At 41.1% G+C, this 21,688-nt stretch overlaps 1 protein-coding gene across 2 annotated transcripts in view; it reads left to right on the plus strand.

The window, feature by feature from the left end:
- The window catches only part of ttc28 (tetratricopeptide repeat domain 28), a 162,539-nt gene that overhangs the window by 102,053 nt on the left and 38,798 nt on the right, over nucleotides 1–21,688 (plus strand). For both annotated transcript variants that reach the window (XM_024803208.2, XM_076886758.1), the window contains 3 exons: nucleotides 8,574–8,795; nucleotides 9,674–9,862; nucleotides 9,963–10,059. In XM_024803208.2, the coding sequence (XP_024658976.2) occupies nucleotides 8,574–8,795; nucleotides 9,674–9,862; nucleotides 9,963–10,059 (508 nt within the window). The remainder of the gene's footprint in view (nucleotides 1–8,573; nucleotides 8,796–9,673; nucleotides 9,863–9,962; nucleotides 10,060–21,688) is intronic.

A 21,688-nucleotide genomic window follows, 5' to 3' on the forward strand; every position in this document is an offset into this window, starting at 1 on the left:
CACTGACATAAAGACAAGAAAACTCCTCACCATGCATGGAGGATTTCACCCCAAGTCCAGCATCCTGAGGCTGTACGCTAAGCGGAAGGAAGGAGGCTGGGGACTGGTGAGTGTCAGCACCACATTCCAGGATGAGACAAGGAACATCCACGAATACATCACGAAGATGGCCCCAACTGACAGCGTGCTCAGTGAATACCTCAGGCAGCAGAAACCCAAGAAAGTGGAGGAAGGTGAGGAACCATCATGGAACGACAGGCCCCTGCACGGTATGTACCACCGGCAGATAGAGGAGGTGGCTGATATCCAGAAATCCTACCAGTGGCTGGACAAAGCTGGACTGAAAGACAGCACAGAGGCATTAATCATGGCAGCACAGGAACAAGCACTGAGTACAAGATCCATAGGGGCTGGGGTCTATCACACCAGGCAAGACCGCAGGTGCAGGCTCTGTAAAGATGCCCCAGAGACAATCCAGCACATAACAGCAGCGTGCAAGATGCTAGCAGGCAAGGGATACATGGAACGCCATAACCAAGTGGCCGGCATAGTGTACAGGAACATCTGTGCCAAGTATAACCTGGAAGTCCCGGGGACAAAATGGGAGATGCCCCCAAGGGTGATGGAGAATGACTGAGCTAAGATCCTGTGGGACTTCCAGATACAGACGGACAAAATGGTGGTGGCTAACCAACCGGACATAGTGGTGGTAGACAAACAGAAGAAGACGGCCATAGTGATCGATGTAGCGGTTCCGAATCACAGCAACATCAGAAGAAGGAATACGAGAAGCTCGAGAAATACCAAGGGCTCATAGAAGAGCTCAAGAAGATGTGGAGGATGAAGGTGACGGTGGTCCCAGTGGTAATCGGAGCACTAGGTGCAGTGACTCCCAAGCTAGGCGAGTGGCTCCAGCAGATCCCAGGAACAACATCTGAGATCTCTGTCCAGAAGAGCGCAGTCCTAGGAACAGCTAAGATACTGTGCAGGACCCTCAAGCTCCCAGGCTTGAGGGTCCCGAGCTTGAAGGATTGACTGCCAGCAGGGGCGGCTGGGGAATTTTTTTTATTTTATATATATATATATACAGGGAGTGCCGAATTATTAGGCAAGTTGTATTTTTGAGGAATAATTTTATTATTGAACAACAACCATGTTCTCAATGAACCCAAAAAACTCATTAATATCAAAGCTGAATGTTTTTGGAAGTAGTTTTTAGTTTGTTTTCAGTTTTAGCTATTTTAGGGGGATATCTGTGTGTGCAGGTGACTATTACTGTGCATAATTATTAGGCAACTTAACAAAAAACAAATATATACCCATTTCAATTATTTATTTTTACCAGTGAAACCAATATAACATCTCCACATACACAAATATACATTTCTGACATTCAAAAACAAAACAAAAACAAATCAGTGACCAATATAGCCACCTTTCTTTGCAAGGACACTCAAAAGCCTGCCATCCATGGATTCTGTCAGTGTTTTGATCTGTTCACCATCAACATTGCGTGCAGCAGCAACCACAGCCTCCCAGACACTGTTCAGAGAGGTGTACTGTTTTCCCTCCTTGTAAATCTCACATTTGATGATGGACCACAGGTTCTCAATGGGGTTCAGATCAGGTGAACAAGGTGGCCATGTCATTAGTTTTTCTTCTTTTATACCCTTTCTTGCCAGCCACGCTGTGGAGTACTTGGACGCGTGTGATGGATCATTGTCCTGCATGAAAATCATGTTTTTCTTGAAGGATGCAGACTTCTTCCTGTACCACTGCTTGAAGAAGGTGTCTTCCAGAAACTGGCAGTAGGACTGGGAGTTGAGCTTGACTCCATCCTCAACCCGAAAAGGCCCCACAAGCTCATCTTTGATGATACCAGCCCAAACCAGTACTCCACCTCCGCCTTGCTGGCGTCTGAGTCGGACTGGAGCTCTCTGCCCTTTACCAATCCAGCCACGGGCCCATCCATCTGGCCCATCAAGACTCACTCTCATTTCATCAGTCCATAAAACCTTAGAAAAATCAGTCTTGAGATATTTCTTGGCCCAGTCTTGACGTTTCAGCTTGTGTGTCTTGTTCAGTGGTGGTCGTCTTTCAGCCTTTCTTACCTTGGCCATGTCTCTAAATATTGCACACCTTGTGCTCTTGGGCACTCCAGTGATGTTGCAGCTCTGAAATATGGTCAAACTGGTGGCAAGTTGCATCTTGGCAGCTGCACGCTTGACTTTTCTCAGTTCATGGGCAGTTATTTTGCGCCTTGGTTTTTCCACATGCTTCTTGCGACCCTGTTGACTATTTTGAATGAAATGCTTGATTGTTCGATGATCATGCTTCAGAAGCTTTGCAATTTTGAGACTGCTGCATCCCTCTGCAAGATATCTCACTATTTTTGACTTTTCTGAGCCTGTCAAGTCCTTCTTTTGACCCATTTTGCCAAAGGAAAGGACGTTGCCTAATAATTATGCACACCTGATATAGGGTGTTGATGTCATTAGACCACACCCCTTCTCATTACAGAGATGCACATTACCTAATATGCTTAATTGGTAGTAGGCTTTTGAGCCTATACAGCTTGGAGTAAGACAACATGCATGAAGAGGATGATGTGGACAAAATACTCATTTGCCTAATAATTCTGCACTCCCTGTATATAGGAAAGAGAGAGAGGGAGATGTAAAAACATATATGTCTAGACCAGTCCATGTATGTCTGTGTACATGGACTGGTCCAGACATATGACTGTATTTGTGTGTGTGTGTGCGTGCGTGCGTGCGTGTGTGCGTGCGTGCGTACGCCTGTGTTTTTTCTCTTAAAGTAAGATGTTCTTAAGGGAAATCAAAGACTTGTCTGGCCAGTTGACTGTAGACACAGATGTGTCGTCATTTATTAAATCTCCGTTTCCTGCCTGGAGCTCCAGCACAGATGTGTCAACTGGATTTTATGTGTTTACCCTCATCACTTGGGTGGGGACATGGATTTCTGTAGATGTGTGCTGTCGTATTTTTCACAAACATGCGCTCACTTGTGAACACACATGAGCAGAAAGAAAAGAACAGGGTATTCTGATGTTAATCACAAGTGGTAAATTCCACTAAAGGTCAGTTTGGCTGTTTTCAGTGACAGTTTTTAGCACTGATGAAACCTGATTTAAAAGGACATGGATGTGTATTATCTGTCCATATAGGCTGCAATTGAAATGAAGGAATAGATTTTTCTATCAAATTCCTCTGGGGCTCAAACTAATACTGCATTTTCATTGCAGTATCAATTACTTTTATCTATATATGTCAGAAAACAATTTTAAAAACTGCTGCTTAGAATTGAACACAGATCAAAAAGAAAAAATTCAAATAACCTGCTTTAGTTTACTTATCCAAAACACATCAACTTTCCTATCAAACTTGACAACAAAAAGTAGCAAATATTTTTTAAAATAGACTGTTGCATTTCTGGTTTAAAAAAATTGAAGCCATTTATTAATTAATCAATAATTGACTGCACACCTAACACAATCTAAATGGGTGACCTCTACAAAAATTATCCACCTCACAGTTGTTATACAATTTAAAAAATTAACTATAGTCTAGCCCAGGGGTCCCCAATCCCAGTCCACGAGGGCCGGTGTCCTTGCAGGTTTTAGATCTCACCCTGGGTCAACACACCTGAATCGCATGATTAGTTCATTACCAGGCCTCTGGAGAACTTCAAGACATGTTGAGAAGGTAATTTATCCATTTAAATCAGCTGTGATGGATCAAAACCTGCAGGGACACTGGCCCTCGTGGACTGGGATTGGGGACTCCTGGTCTAGCCTGTAAACATGCAACATGTACACTAACAGTCACCATTGAAGTTGAACATTTTAACATGGCCATCTATAGAGGGACTGAACTGCATTTAAAGGCAACCTCAAGTGCTATTATATTGGTTATAATCATGCTAATAACCCCTCTTTAAAAAGTTATTTTAATTTTTACTTCTTTACAAATTCTGTAAACCTTTAAACATAACTTTTGACTAAGCCTTGTCTGTCCCTTGTGATTTTCTTTGAAAGGTCAAATTCACATTTTACTTTTTAAGTTTGTGTGTGTGTGCGTGTGTGTGTGTGTGTGTCTGAATCAAAGATAGGCTGCTGTTTGTGCTCAGATGGCCTCTAAACTTAATTACTTTCACTGTGAATGAACCAAAGAAATGGTTCTTACTGTGTGAGGTTTTACCTTAGGACATGGTTTATTGATTATTACTTCTCACTGTGTGTTCACAGATATGCACATTGTTGGACTTCAACAGATTGAAGTCATTATCATAGTGCCAAGGAAATAACACTGTTTGTGTGAGTCATTTGAGGTGTTGTTTTAGACTGCAGCACACTGTCTCAGTGTTGCTGTAACAAGCTGAGACTCTGCAGGCCTTTACGCTAAACACTGAGGAGAGAGCGATAAAGCCTGATAGAAATTCTTCAATTAATTTATTGGCCAAATCATATAAGATAGTATTTAATTATGATGCTCAGTGTATTGAAAGCAAAAATTATTATTTCTTTTTTTTTTTAATGTAATTCAATTGTGGCATAAATTCAGAATAACATAACATTGTGTAAGTCATGGTACACAATGTAATCAGACTGTGTGTAAAAGAATAAAGTAGCCACTTTGATATAGCACATTTAGTAAGCACTTGAGGAAAGTTGATCAATCCTCAAGGTTGCCATGCTTTAATGGCTGTTGGACTCTATTTAGGATCATAATTTACAAAATGAATTTTGTGCTTATTCAATTAGATAAAGATCTTGTTGTTAAGAATATAGACTGACCAGGAAAGTGTTTACTGTGTTCATAAACCCAGGGATTTTTCTTTCATAGACTTTTATATGGTAAATGGCCTGTATTTATATAGCGCTTTTACTAGTCCCTAAGGACCCCAAAGCGCTTTACATATCCAGTCATCCACCCATTCACACACACATCAACACACTGGTGATGGCAAGCTACATTGTAGCCACAGCCACCCTGGGGCGCACTGACAGAGGCGAGGCTGCCGGACACTGGCGCCACCGGGCCCTCTGACCACCACCAGTAGGCAACGGGTGAAGTGTCTTCCCCAAGGACACAACGACCGAGACTGTCCGAGCCGGGGCTCGAACCGGCAACCTTCCGATTACAAGGCGAACTCCTAACTCTTGAGCCACGATCGCATATTTCAATTAGAGGAGTCACCCCCGGCTGGTCATTGGGACAAATACAAATGGATTTAGGCACTTCAGTGTTATCTTTACTTTTCAGACCCAGGACTAATGCCACTCCTTGCTTTCACCACAGAATACTCTCTAGTTTAAATAATGTTAGGTCCCAGTCACACAGGCATAGAAACTGCTTGGCAATCGCCTGTGTTCCCCAACCAGTTCCAAGTGTTTGCTGGAGAATGCTTGCCATCAGTAAAATTGATCCCAACAAGATATATGCTGGCACACTGAAAACCTTTTTGTGATTGCTTTGGTTGCTAGCAGATTGCCATAATCAGCCATAGTTTGTATGAAAGACGCCAACTAGTCTACAGGTAATCATCAACCATTCATTAAATTACTGAAACTGAAGAATGTCACACAAACTGGAAATGTCAACTGTTTGTCTTCAAATTATATACAATTTGAAATCTTTTGGTTTCTTATTGTCTAAAATGCTGTTCTCTGTTTCTGGCTTGCATTTGTGCTGTTTGGTGGTTAGTTAGTGTTTGTAGAAAATTTGGTATCTTCCATGCAAATTGCAATTCCACTAGTCTGTGAGTCTGCTACTAAATCAAGCAATCAAAGAGGTTTTTGTTATGGCAGTTTCACCCAGCAGTAGACAGCGATCTCCACCAACCACTTGCCACCCAAGTGGGGAATACATATTTTTTTGCTAGTGACTATAGGTTGCCAGGGGTTCATCAAGGCCTCTTGGCCTGCATGACTGAGGACTTACCAATATAGGTGCACCCATATCTGGTATATATTTCCCTTACTTCTGGGATCTGTCATGTATAGATACATTAATTAATAAGACATATGTCAGTACACACTGCTGCTCTTGTCTCATTCTCTTGTTTAATTTGAAACAAACCATTGCTCACACCTCACATCTTTTTCATATGCCTCCATTGATAGCAAACAGATCAATCCCAATAATCTCTAGATTAGTTATGAATCAGTAGGCTGCTTTTAAATTACTAAGGCAAAAATGTAGTGGGTCACATTTCTTCTCAGATTTTTTCTGTCAAATATGAGAAGCAGACAAGACTATCTGACATGGATCTGACATTCCGTGTGTGTGTGTGTGTGTGTGTGTGTGTGTGTGTGTGTGTGTGTGTGTGTGTGTGTGTGTGTGTGTGTGTGTGTGTGTGTGTGTGTTAGGGCTGCCACGATTAGTCAACTATTCACGATTACGTTGACTATCAAAATTGCCTAATTTAATACTCGACGCATCGTTTGAAGCTTTGTAAGATCCCAAAAGACGCAGGAAATAATAGTAGGATTTAAGAGTGTAATAATGGACTGAAACAGAGGATGGCAGCACTGCATGGACAAGAATGCCAGCTGCCGTTAAACCCTGAAGATAGAGAAGCTGTGTCCGGTATTGTAGCTGTGTCCAAATTCAGGAACCGCATCTTCCTGTGCCCGCAGTTGTAGGCCGATTACGTTACAGCGACACGACGAAGACTGACAAATGCGGCCGACAAATGCGGCCGGCAAATGTGGCCGACAAATGCACCCTTTGTTTCCCCAGATTTGAAGGATGGGTCGGGTGTATACTTCGTGGCCCAACCTATCCCTGAATTCATGCCACAATGGTGGTATCTAGTTAGTTTTAATATTACTCTTATTATTCTTTCTGGGTCACAAAATAAACGTTTAACATATTTTCAGGCCAGAATGTAGCTGTGTAAACTTCAAATATCTGCTCAGTTTATCAAGACACCACATATTTTCAAAAGCGCTCCAACGTTTTCAGAGACGTCTGTTACCCACCAGCTCGATAGCTAGCCGGGGTTCAAGGCTCACTAGAGCCGGTGAGAACACCGGACTCCCGGAAAATCGTTTTCAAACCCACCCCCGTCTTTCGCTACTCAGATTAAACATGATATATAAGTCACTTAGATAACTTGAAAATGTTATTGTTTGGCTTTTTTCAGTATTTTATTTGTTCCTGAGTAAATCGGTTTAGCTGAGATTAAAGTTATTGTTTTTACACCACTGAATAAACATCAAGCAGACAACTGATTATCAGAAGTGTGAGATGCTCGAAAATATACTCCGGTGTCCTGTTATATTTTAGATAGCAAGGAGCAGACGGCTGAGTTTATTAAACTTCACCGAAACAATCTGCAAATTTCATTAAAATTTAATAAACTATCATCTTGTCTTTATTTTTAGTTAGCACATACCTTAAACATTTAAAGCTGTAAGCTAATGGTAGTTATATAAGAGCAGATGCATGCTGGTGCAATAACCTGTAGGTTTTACATCCAATGGATGCATGATCTGATTAGTCGACTAATCGCAAAAATAATCGGTGAGTAGTCGACTATCAAAATAATTGTTTGTGGCAGTACTAGTGTGTGTGTGGACATGAGTTCTTATTTTCATGCACATGCAGGCATGAAGACAGCAATGAGCGAGCTTAAGATGAAACCCTCATCTTGATTTGCATGGTATTATGCCTGAAGAAGCTCTGTAATTAGCAGGATGAGGGGTGCTAGAAATCATTAGGCAGCTCAAGGAGCTATAAAAGGGTTTCATGTGTTAACTAAAACAGAGTAATAATAGGGTTGCTAGAACCTGATACAAAGCTGAGGTGGTGGTGGCAGAGGGTCAGACTCTCACAGCAGGGTCTAAATAAGATGTGAAGGATGAGCTTTCACTCGTGGCGCCGCCAAGATGTGCGTGTCCTCCATTGGCAAGATTTTATTTGAGGTGGGAGGAGGTGATGCCTGTTTTCCTCACTTGTTTATCCTGCCTCCTTTCCCATTCTCCCTGAACTATCCCTTTCTTACCCAGAAATGACACCTTTATACAGCTGATTTGCAGCAGAAACAGAAAATAAAAACAGAATGTAATTTGTGTTTACAAAATGTAAACACAAATTACATTTTGAAGGAAAGCTAATTGCACAGACAGGATTATAGTTTCTATCAACATAACAAGGAAGTGATTAGTTATTTGGCATGTTAGACAATGCTTTTTTTTTCCCCAAAAAATTATAACTGATATCAATTGAAACTGATCTTATTTTTCTGAATACATTTCTGGCTGCTCATTATCTTTTATGTAAATGGATGGACAATTAAAACTGAAAGTGTGAACATTTTAAGAATGTAAAAATGTAAGAATTTTTTCACTTATTTTACTGGCAAACCTACTTAAGATCAAATTGGTCTGTGTACGGTTCATGAAGTACATTTATTTTGCCACCTCTGGTCTACATGATTGTGTTCCTGTTTATTATAAGCATGTGAATTATTGTGTACCTTTTTTTTGTTGTTTGTTTTTACTGAACACTGATCAATGTATGTATGTTGTGCATGTGTGATTTCAGGCTGCATCTAGTGCTCTAAGCAGTCTGGGTCATGTGTACACAGCTATTGGTGACTACCCTAATGCACTTGCCAGCCATAAACAGTGCGTGCTGCTGGCACGGCAAAGTCAGTGCAAGCTTTCCGAGGCTCGCCAGCTAGGCAACATGGGTGCTGTGTACACTGCGCTGGGAGACTTCACCAATGCTGTCCAATGCCATGAGCAGCATCTGGACATTGCAAAGGTATAGTGGTAATGTAATATATTCATATTACATTACCAATATGTTTTTCTTTGGTTTTCATCTCTTAAAAGGTGCAGTTTTAATTTAAGCTCTGCATATTTTAACCATGACAAGGCAACAGTATTTCTATTTAGCCTTTGGTGTTTTGAGATCTGTGCTGCTATTTTGTAAACTTTTGATATTTTTTCTTAGTCCTGCCCACATTTCCACAAAAGATTTGACTAAATCTGCACCATTTTCTGGTAAAAGGATATATTACACAAAAGTATAGCCCAGCTAAAGCTTTAGCTGATATCTTTTTAGCATTATATTTGTTTGGGATATATAAGTTGTTCCTTCACATTCTGTTAATAGATTTATTTTATTGTAACTACTTAATTAATTCACAAAAAGCACCTCTTGACTGACCACAGTGAATTTTGGAGTTTATCTCAAAAAGGTCATGCCTAAAAGATATAGTGGTTTGTTTTGACTCAGTTGAATAACCACTCTGCAGCTGCCACAAATACTCATCACAGCACCAAATTCAGATTAATCCACTGCTAGTCCCCCTGACTAACATTAACTAAAGGTTAGTGGCCAGAATTATGAATGCCTAACTCACTCACTAATACAACACTGGGTTTGATTTCTTCTTCTTCTTTCTTAGACATTCACACAACACATAGATTTACACAGTTTATATCAGGATAATGATTTCCTGAGAACCTAGCTTAAATACACTAAAGGATCATTTTAGCAATATGTCCATCTTTAACTGTCTGGGATAGCAAAAGAAAATATAAATGTCGTGATCTCTGTGGAAATTCCATTGCATGCCAATAAATAACCACAAAGGTAATTTCTTAGTGACGGTGAAATGGTGGTTTGTTTGGCAGAGTCTGGAGAACCGACGTGAGGAGGCACGAGCGTACAGCAACCTGGGGAGCGCTTACCACTCCCAGCGGGACTTTGACAAGGCCATATCGTACCATACAAGAGTGCTGGAGTTGGCCCAAGAGCTGGTCGACAGAGCAATTGAGATGAGGGCATATGCTGGTCTGGGGCACGCTGCCCGATGCATGCAGGTTGGTATATAACTATAAAGGTGTAGTTAACTGAAAAACAAATAACTACGAAATAATGAATCACAGTCTGATAAAAATGCATTATTTTTGTTCGGTTCAGGACTTGGAGAGGGCTCGTCAGCACCACCAAAACCAGCTAGAAATTGCTCAGGAACTGCAAGACAGAGCAGCACAGGGCAGAGCCTCATCCAACTTGGGTAGGTTTGATGGAGGGTCATAGAGGGGTCACCTGGCTGGAGGTAATAGGTTTTTTAATTTGGCGTCTGAATCTGGGATTTTGTTGTGGGAAACTAAAATGGTATGCCTTTTTTAGCTTTGGTCATTTTAAATGGCAAATCTATCTTTTACTAACAGTAAAATCAAAGTATGGCAGGTTTGACACACTGTGGTACTCCAGAACCTGTTGACAGCTACTGTGTAACAAAATTAATAAAAAAGTAAACCGTTATTTACTTTAGGTCTTGAGTGGTTCACTCTCTGTGCCATCAATAGCACAATACTACTCTCACTTGGATGTGCACCTGTGTATCCTATGCAGCTGCAAACATTTGATCAACTAAAACAGACATGTACACCTTTGGTTCCTGTCAACATTTTTTTCAGATAATAAGACTGCATCAATGCCATTCTTCCCCTTTTGGCAAACAACAGATTCAGCAGAGCTAATTTTCAGCTGCAGTCCATAGCAGGTACAGTGGGGCAAAAAAGTATTTAGTCAGCCACCGATTGTGCAAGTTCCCCCACTTAAAATGATGACAGAGGTCAGTAATTTGCACCAGAGGTACACTTCAACTGTGAGAGACAGAATGTGAAAAAGAAATCCATGAATTCACATGGTAGGATTTGTAAAGAATTTATTCGTAAATTAGGGTGGAAAATAAGTATTTGGTCACCTCAAACAAGGAAAATCTCTGGCTCTCACAGACCTGTAACGTCTTCTGTAAGAAGCTTTTCTGTCCCCCACTCGTTACCTGTATGAATGGCACCTGTTTGAACTCATCATCTGTATAAAAGACACCTGTCCACAGCCTCAAACAGTCAGACTCCAAACTCCGCCATGGCCAAGACCAAAGAGCTTTCGAAGGACACCAGGAAAAGTATTGTAGACCTGCACCAGACTGGGAAGAGTGAATCTACAATAGGCAAGCAGCTTGGTGTGAAAAAATCAACTGTGGGAGCAATCATCAGAAAATGGAAGACATACAAGACCACTGATAATCTCCCTCCATCTGGGGCTCCACGCAAGATCTCATCCCGTGGGGTCAAAATGATCATGAGAACGGTGAGCAAAGATCCCAGAACCACACGGGGGGACCTGGTGAATGACCTGCAGAGAGCTGGGACCAAAGTAACAAAGGTCACCATCAGTAACACACTACAACGGCAGGGAATCAAATCCCGCAGTGCCAGACGTGTTCCGCTGCTGAAGCCAGTGCATGTCCAGGCCCGTCTGAAGTTTGCCAGAGAGCACATGGATGATACAGCAGAGGATTGGGAGAATGTCATGTGGTCAGATGAAACCAAAGTAGAACTTTTTGGTATAAACTCAACTCGTCGTGTTTGGAGGAAGAAGAATACTGAGTTGCATCCCAAGAACACCATATCTACTGTGAAGCATGGGGGTGGAAACATCATGCTATGGGGCTGTTTTTCTGCCAAGGGGACAGGACGACTGATCCGTGTTAAGGACAGAATGAATGGGGCCATGTATCGTGAGATTTTGAGCCAAAACCTCCTTCCATCAGTGAGAACTTTGAAGATGAAACGAGGCTGGGTCTTCCAACATGACAATGATCCACAACACACCGCCCGGGCAACAAAGGAGTGGCTCCGTAAGAAGCATTTGAAAGTCCTGGAGTGGCCTAGCCAGTCTCCAGACCTCAACCCCATAGAAAATCTGTGGCGGGAGTTGAAAGTCCGTGTTGCTCGGCGACAGCCCCAAAACATCACTGCTCTCGAGAAGATCTGCATGGAGGAATGGGCCAAAATACCAGCTACTGTGTGTGCAAACCTGGTAGAGACCTATAGTAAACATTTGACCTCTGTTATTGCCAACAAAGGTTATGTTACAAAGTATTGAGTTGTATTTTTGTTATTGACCAAATACTTATTTTCCACCCTGATTTACGAATAAATTCTTTACAAATCCTACCATGTGGATTCATGGATTTTTTTTTTCACATTCTGTCTCTCATAGTTGAAGTGTACCTCTGGTGCAAATTACTGACCTCTGTCATCATTTTAAGTGGGGGAACTTGCACAATCGGTGGCTGACTAAATACTTTTTTGCCCCACTGTAGGTGGCATATCAAATGAATCAACAAAACCAAACAGATATATGTGGGCACAACTGAAAGACAGAAAGACATGTAAAATAAAACACATACCATACAAGACAAAGAGTGGGCTTACAGTACAGACAAAAAATTAAATAGACGAAATTGGCCAAAGGCTGGACCAGAGTGCAAAATATAACAGTGTGCTGGTGCACCACAAAAGGAAGTTAGATATTTTATTTACTTTTTTAATAGTAATAGTTCACAGGCATAATTCTCAACAGCATCCATCCATCCATTCGCTTCCACTTATCCTTTTCAGGGTTGCAAGGGGTGCTGGAGCCTATCCCAGCTGTCATAGGAGGAGAGGCGGGGTACACCCTTGACAGGTCGCCAGTCTGTCGCAGGGCTAAACAACAGCAATGAAATTAACAACGATAAGATGAAATAGACAAATGTGGGAAATGTAATCAATTTGCACTGTTACCCTAGAACAGGGGTCTGCAACCTTTAAGACCCAAAGAGCCATTTGGACCCGGTTTCCACGCAAAAGAAAACACTGGGAGCCACAAATACTTTCTGACATCTAAAATTAAGATAACACTGTATATATTGTTTTTTTTACCTTTATACTTTGTATAAACAACTAAGGTGTGTTGCTTATGAAATCCATGAAGTGCTACAGAGAAAATCACATTTTATTTATGTAATTAACACATTTTGAACTCTTAAAGAAATATAACAAAAGGAAAGACACCAAGCTGAAGTAAAATGATCCAGCAAACAAAAACTGTTGTGAGCCGCCCCCCTTATATCGCCTTTGGGCTTTTGGAGCCTTGACCTGACTTTTAAAAACTAATTGGAAAAAAGCACTATGCTGCTGAAAAATGAAAAATAGATATTTACAGAATTCTGCCTAAATATGTACTTTACCTGGTTAATGTGTGTGGCGGGCGTGGTCTGCAGCGCCGCTGCAGGGGAGGCGGACCCACCTGAGGGGCACCAGCAATCACGCCTCGCCGCCTTAACGTCTGTGCTATCTATGCTGTTGTGTTGGTATGTGTCGGGCTGTGAGCTGAAAAGCTGCAGCCGGCTGTATGTGTACAGCAACCGTGTGTGAAAAGTGGTCAATAAAGAGATGCTGAAAAGCATGTTCATGGAAACATTGTCGGGTCTGCCGTGATATGTTTACAATGGGACTTCTGCTCCTGAACCTCCGCACACAGAGTCTGCAAATTGGGGCTGTACGAAGTCACTTTCATCTTTACACAGGACTGTAAGCTGTCATCTGTGAGGCGTGAGCGGTGTTTGTTTTTAACATAGTTCACGGTGGAGCTGCTGACATAATGTGGATCCGAAGATCCATAATTGGCCTCGGTTGAAAGTCTCGATAAATGCACGGCGTTTCGGCGGGTACACCGGCTTCTGCGAGTGTGATGCTTATTTTGAGCGATGAAAAAATAATAGAATATAATTTTATTTTTATATTTCAATATTAAAATTCAAATTTTTATTTGTCACGTACACAGTCATACACAGTACGATATGTAGTGAAATGCTTGGACAACTGCTCGAGACCTAAAGAAAACAAAAAAGGAAAAGGCTATGAATAAGAAAGGAAATAAATATGAAAAATTAAAAAGGGTAAATTTAACTAGGAAGGAATAAAATATAAATTAAGGTTAAAAATGAAATAACTGTACAACACAAATTAGAATGAAGGGTAAATTTAACTGGGAAGAATAAGATAAAGATATAAATTAAAGTTGAAAATAAAATAACTGTACAACAAAATACACAATATAGAACTATATAAGAATGTATGAAGAAATCTAAATATAAATAAATATATACACAATAACAGCAGCTGTACAAGTATTAACCGGAAATGAAGAATATAGTGACCAGTGTTGTGCAAAACCAAAGTCCAGAAAGTCCAGTGTGTGTGTAAGAACCATATGTGTGGGTCAGTACTGTGTGGTGGTGTGATTGAGAGACCGTATCGCCTGCGGGAAGAAGCTCCTCCTCAGTCTCTCTGTGTTGGTCTTCAGGGAGCGGAATCGCTTTCCTGACCTCAACAGAGAGAACAGTCTGTTGTTGGGATGGCTGAGGTCCTTCACGATCTTCCTGGCCTTGGTCCAGCACCGCCTGCTGTAGATTGAGTGCAGGTCAGGGAGCTCGGAGCGGATGGTGCGCTCAGCTGACCGCACAACCCTCTGTAGAGCTCGTCTGTCCTGCATGGTGCTGTTCCCGAACCAGGTTAAGATGTTTCCCGCCAGGATGCTCTCTATGGTGCACGAGTAAAAGTTCCTGAGCACCTTGGAGGGCAGTTGGAAGTCTCTCAAGCGTCTGAGGTGGTAGAGACGCTGTCGGGCCTTTTTCACCACGGTGTTGATGTGACAGGACCATGACAGGTCCTGCGTGATGTGAACTCCGAGGTATTTGAAGCTGTCCACTCTCTCCACTGGGCACTCGTTGATGACGGGGGTCTGGTAGTTCCTCTCCTGCTTAGTGCTGAAGTCCACTATCAGCTCCTTTGTCTTACTGACGTTTAGAAGGAGGTTGTTCCTCTGGCACCAGTTCTCCAGATTCCTTATCTCCTTCAGGTAGGCCGTCTCGTTGTTATCAGAGATCAGGCCCACCACGACGGTGTCGTCAGCAAACTTGATGATGGTGGTGGAGCTGGTAGTGGCCACACAGTCATATGTGTACAAAGAGTACAGCAGGGGGCTCAGAACACACCCCTGGGGGGCTCCAGTGCTGAGAGTGGTGGAGGCTGAGACATGTCCGCCCATCTTTACTGCCTGTGGTCTGCCAGTTAGGAAGTTGGAGATCCACTGACACATAGATGAGCTGAGTCCCAGATGCTCCAGCTTGGTGGTGAGTGTGGAGGGAATTATGGTGTTAAATGCAGAGCTGTAGTCTATGAAGAGCATTTTAACATAATTCCCCCTTCTAGTGTCCAAGTGAGTGAGTGATGTGTGGAGGAGATGAGAGATGGCATCGTCTGTGGAACGATTTGGACGGTAAGCGAACTGTAGTGGGTCCAGTGTGTCTGGTAGTGAAGAAATGATGAAGTCTCTGACCAGGCGTTCAAAGCACTTCATCACTACTGAGGTGAGGGCTACAGGGCGATAGTCATTGAGAGAAGCAGGGTGGGGTTTCTTCGGGACAGGAACAATGATGGACTCTTTGAAGCATGTGGGGATCACCGACTGAGATAAAGAGATGTTGAATATCTCAGTGAACACAGGAGCTAGCTGGTATGCGCAGTCTCTTAGGATACGACCTGGGATGCTGTCTGGTCCTGCTGCTTTCCTGGTGTTCACTCTCTTGAAGGCTCTCCTTACTTCATGCTCAGAGATGACGAGCACGTTTCCGGTGCTGGCAGTATCTTCCTGTCTGCAGCCGTTAGCGCCGCTAACACTAGCATTGTTGGAGACCTTATATATTACAATAATCTTCCAATTTAGAACTACAAGTTAAAAAAGAACTAACATAAATAAAATACACTTCAGCTAAATACTTCTAATTTATTTTCCCAAACCATGCAGAGCCGCACTATAGGGACTAAAGAGCCACATGCGGCTCCGGAGCCGCAGGTTGCCGACCCCTGCCCTAGAAGGTACATAGACGACAAGAGGGACGGTGTAAAATTGCTATTTCTATGCTTTGTACCTTAGAAAGAAAAGAAAAAAAAAAACGGAGGGCCCCTGCCTCAGATGAACAAAAGAAGAAAAGGCTTTTGAAATTCTACAGTATGCCTTTAAATCACTAGTTCATATTCAGTTCATTCCATGATCTGGCATTATAGTCAACAGCAAGCGAGACACTGATGTGAGAGTGCTAAAAGTTTATTCACAAAGTATACACTCATTCAGGAAAGAATGATTGAATGAAAGATGATGGCTCTGGGATGGGATGGGTACCTCCCGTTTCCAAGATTGGTGGGGATACTGGGAATGGGGGGCTCGGGTGGGTGCCTCCTGGAACTGGTCGTCATGTGCCATCGGGGGTGTGCTGTGGTGCCTGGGTCTTTGCTGGCTGGTGTCCCTTTTGGGCTTCGGGTCTGTTCACTTCCCTGTGCTGTGGCCCTTCTCTCTGGGTGCCCCTGACGCATCTATGGGTCTGCTGGGTTTTTTCCCACACTTCATGCTGGTGTTTTGGCTTCTTGGCCTTTGCTATTGATTGCGACCACCTGGGTTTTCTAGGTGCATGTGGGTTCTCTCTTTGTTTGGATATTTGAACTCTGGTAATTCGGGATGAGAGATGAGGTGTCCTCACAGGACAGTTTACCTCATTGTCTGGTCTTATCTGTGCTTGTGTTTTCATCCTTGATTAAATGTTTGGTTTTATGTGACATCATCCTCAAATCTGAAAGTCTTCACAGGCCCTCAGTTTGGTATGAAAAACCCTTCAAGTGATATAAAAAAATACAAAACTGCATCCTGTGTTTTATTCAGAAGATATTTAAGAAGCTTGATCCCTGGGAGAGACTGACTGGGCTCTTGTCCTGGGCTAGGACAACTCGGTCTACATCGATCTGTAACATTAAGTACACACAAAGCATTATTTGTTTGTTATATTGCAGACCTGTGTGAGTTTGCACTAGCTGTAGTGGCCTAGTACAACACGTAGATGCTGCAGTTTTGACATCTTGTTAAATCAAATTCAAGGATGGGAGCTTTATATCATGCGATGGTCCTGCTTCTTAAGGGCCTATCATTTGACTGCAGTAGCGTCTCTCTGGACAATCAACACTCATGTTTTATTAAGTGGTTTCTGGTTTCTGCGGCCACAGTGATATCTGAGATGCTGTGAACCTGAATCCATCGCTGAATGGACAACTTGCCACGTTGTGCATGTATACGGCACTGTGCACTAAAAGTAAAGTGAGGATGCCATCTTAGATTTCTGGGGATTTAGACTGTCTCAATGTTTTTTATTTTTTGTTGACTTTTTTTTTTATTGTTTTGCAACTTAAAATAAAAGGGAAGCTAGAATTCTTCTTTCTGGTGTTCTGAACTGCAGCGCCCTTCTTCAATTCCTAAATTTGTTCAAAGAATGGAAATACAGTCATGGAAAAAAGAACAGACGCCATTTGACAATTTAAAGTTTTTTCATGGACACAAAAAATGTATTTGCTCATTACTAGGGCCATATTCCAGGAAAAAGAGTTGATAGTGGGAAATTTACACCATAGCTACACTCCAACTGCAAACCCAGCTGAAAACCCTACGACGTAACCTGATGTGCACCTCCCTAGAATTTAAACTACACCTCTCATTAAAATCGCCTGCAAAAATTGGGATTTTCAGCTACTTTTTTGCCATGCATTTTTTTTAAGGTATCAGTGACAGAATAACAATCATCTTCTGAGTTCAAGGAATAATAATCATAGCATCATAGCAGTGTTCACAAATGTCAGGAAGTTAAATGCGAAACAGTTACTATCACTATCAACGTTAACTCAATAAGAAAAAAATCTCTTCTATGGTTGTAAGAGAGCCATGAGTGAAGACTGATATTAGAACAAATTATAGGCTAAATGGTTACACTGAGGGGCATTAAAGAACAGTTTTTATGTAAATCTCAAAAATGAGCACATTAAGCGTTCACTGAACAGTTTATGCCAACATAAAGTGTTCCAAAAGTAGTTTTTTTATTTAATAAATGGTGGAAAATAAATTAACCCTCTGCAAATACCTCCTCTGATCAGACTTTGAAATGCCAAAAAAACTGCAGTCCTACATGAAGCTGGTTCTAAAAAGCAAATCACTCCCATGTTAAAATGCCAAACTTCACAATATTAACAAACACTATGATCTCTTCCAAATATGAGACATTCTGGCTCCAAAAACCAACATGGCAGCAGGAAAAGAAATGAGGCCTTATAACGTAAAGCCCAGAAATCAGAGGATAACTATATAATGGCTTTATCTATCTTTTATATACAGTCTATTAAACTCTGCTCAGGTAATATTGTGCGATTTCCACCACTCTTCTCACTTTATGTCACTGCAGAGCTTTTTTGTAGGCAAATGAGTGAAAATTGCTTTATTTTCTATCTGAAGTAAGTAAAAGGAAAACATGCACACTGCAGTGGTTCAATAGATACTTTGATGTGTGACTATAGGCTACTGCTGAAGTCGCTGACACTCTCCTGACAGATGAGCTTCAGTCTGTGTTTCAGATCAATGATTCACATCATCATTTATGGATGATTACGGTTCTTTGACTCTGAATGCTGACTTGACAACCTTTCACTCTGCTCTCCTCTGATATTTTCTCTCCTCCTTTCCTCTTCTTCTGTTCTTCAATTTCCAACCCTAATTTCTTCCTCTCATTTCATCTTTTGTTTCATAATGATTTCGTCCCCTATTATCTTTTACCTTATTTTGTCTTTACACTCACTACATTTCCCATGTTTTCATTACTTCATTCTTCCTCTTTCTTTTCTTCCTGATTTTACTCCTTCCTCCCTTTCTCTCTGTGCATTCCTTATCTCCTTGCCATTCTTTTTTTCTTCTTCTTGTGTCTCCTGTTTTCTCCTTGCTGTGTTTTTTTTCTCCTGTTTTCTTGGGTTTCATTCTCTGTTTACTCTTAGTCCCCTCTTTTCCAGTCTGACCTTTCCCTCTTATTTTCTTCTTTCCTCACCTTTTTGTTTTCTTCTTATATCTCCTTCCTTCACCTCTTCCTTTCTGTATGAAACATGAAATTTGGAGATTATCTCAACCTAAATTAGACCATATAATACTTGTATTGTATTTTACATAGCAGCACCTTTAAAGTCCAAAAATAACTAAACTAGGCCAGTGTCTGGCTGCCCAGTGGAACTCCTTAGTGATCTGTGATGGTACCGTTTAAATCTTAATTACCCTTTTTCTTGTGTTGGTAGCACACCATGCAGTATCTTGTGTTATTGTATGTCTGCCTTTGACTGTGACCCAGTCCACAAATCTTTGTCGCTCCTCTCAGGGTAGTCCCATATGAACGGACTCTTGTGGCTCCTCCTGGCTAGGCTAGGTATCACAGTGACTTGATAGTAGGGGTATGATAGTATGATAGCCCCTTTCCTGAAGGCTACAACTGACACCAGTCTGTGTCCACTGCTTGTGAAGCTCTCCCGTGTTACTGAATCAACTTTTACTGACGATGCTCTCAAGCTGTTTCCTGTTGTTTGTGCGCTTTTTCTTGCTATGCTTTTCCCTTCCAGTGAGCCTTCCCTTGGTATGCTTTAATACAGCACTCTGCAGACAGCCTTTCTTGTGGAGAGTGTCAGTGTCTTTACATCTGGTCAACTGTTAAGTCAAGCAGTTTTTCCCACGACTGATTCTGTGTACTGAACTAGAACAAGACATATATGGAAATTATATTTTAATTTCAAATGAAAGATACTTACTGATTCTTTGCTACTATGGGCCTGAAGATATGGTCCATTACTGTAAGAGTACAGCGCTCATTTAAGGATCCAGAAGATGGTTTCCAGTATACCTCACTCGGTTAAGCAGGTGACCCATGTGCTGTAAGGCTGCTGCAGATGTCAATAAATGCTCCAAACCAGAAAGCAAGAAAAAAAAAAACGACCCAGAAGACATGTGTGAAGTAATTTCTTTGCCTACTTGAATAATAAATTCTTTATATTTAACTTACTCTCTACAATATTCCAAAATGTATGTGTGTCTCTCTCTCATCTCGAGTTATTTGCTAACTTTAGCTAATAAACATGTATTCTTCTTTATGATGGTCGGACAGAAATAACTGCATATAGTCCATGATATGTAGCTCCTGACCCACAAGTTGCCACACCCAATTTCATTCACTGATGACAGAGCAATTTTTATCCTACTATGGAGAAAGGGGACTGTGGATCACCACTCTTCTCCTTTCTAATCTCTCTATGCTGTCTCAGCTGAATACCTGTCATCAGATCTCAGCTAATTTTCCACACCTCTAATCCTCGCAGCACTGCTGTCTTCACACTGTGTCCCCTCCATGCTGGGGAATCCCACAGAATCTGTAGGAAATCTACAGGCACCCTTACACCTCAGAGAAGTGTGGCTTTAGGTTAGAGGAAGATTGTGCATGTGCTAATGTGCACACCTGTGTTTGTAGAGTTTAGGAGGATGTGTGTAACTGTAACCAGTGATTCTAGCCAGCTCTGCAGGCTTCTCCGTAATCCTCTTAATGCAAGACCCCGATGAACAAGGTCTTCCTTTCTATATCACCAACCTCCTCCTCCTCCTCCTCCTCGCATAACCCGGTTTCTACATATTGTTGCCAGCAGCGTTTATGAGACCTTTTTAAATTCATGTACATTTATATTAACAATGTGACTTCATGTTTGTTTAAAACATTTAAGGTTGTTTGCTAGTTTGACAGAATTATTTTTTATGCAGTTCACACTGAAAGTAATTAGCAAATTAAATAAGGAAGTGTTTTTTTCACCAAATGTTTATTTTGTTTTCTCTTAGCTTTCATTGTTTTAAAAGTAAATCGTGTGCTATTTGCATTTCCTTCAACCTTTATTGTGAAATCCTTTGCATCGTTAGATTTGAGTGCTATAAGCTAAATCACCACTGATTACCTTTCTGAGTCATGATGATGGTGCTGATGAGATATCAGAGATGAAGATGAGGTGCCGATGAAGTATTGAATTTAGATTTCAAATGCTTTTTTTAATAGTTGCAGTTCTTCTCATTGTATTGTGTAGAGACTGTAGAAGCAAACGGAGTAAACTCAAATGCGTCACATCCATGGTTAAGTCAATGTATGGATTTGAGCTTCAGAATCTAAACCCACTTATGACATTTCTAGTCTTTGGATTGGTTTAAACACTATTCTTTACGACCAAATGCCAAGACGTGACCTTTACTTACAATGCACTGTATGTCATTTAAAATTGTGGCATCAGCAAGTTCTCCAAGTCATAACCAGACCTTTTTTTAACCATTACCCCCCCCCATATATGTTTTTGTTTAGGATAAACAGAGAACAAGAATTTGCAAAAGATGATTGATATGAGAAAAATTATTTGAATTAAAACTCATGAAAACTGTTAATTATATTTTTATAATTATAATAATAATAAATTATAATTATGTGTCAGAAGGTATAATAAATACTAAGAAAATCTGAATTTTATAGCACCATGCTTAAAGGGGGCCCACTATGCTTTCCCTTACACTTAATATGACAAAAGAAGTATTGAAGTAGTAGTTCATTTATTTTATATGTAGCATATTGAATATGTTATATAAGTATTGGGTTCAGTGAGTGTACCAGGAATCCCTGTTAATAATAAATAAATAAATAAATAAATAAATAAATATATAAAAAGAACTCAGACTTCCGACTGCACTGAATACTCCATTTCTGGCAGTTTTTTGATACTCTTGGCACTGCATGATTTCAAAGTCAGGACGTCATTGTTGGGGCTTGCAGAGTAAAGGAATCAGATCCAGAAATAACAAAGTATGTCTTTTATTCAGACTGGGAAAGTCCACAAATTAACAAAGAACAAAATGAAGAAACATTATGGAATCACTTT

The sequence above is a fragment of the Maylandia zebra genome, linkage group LG7, assembly GCF_041146795.1.
Source record: "Maylandia zebra isolate NMK-2024a linkage group LG7, Mzebra_GT3a, whole genome shotgun sequence".
Classification (NCBI taxonomy): domain Eukaryota; kingdom Metazoa; phylum Chordata; class Actinopteri; order Cichliformes; family Cichlidae; genus Maylandia; species Maylandia zebra.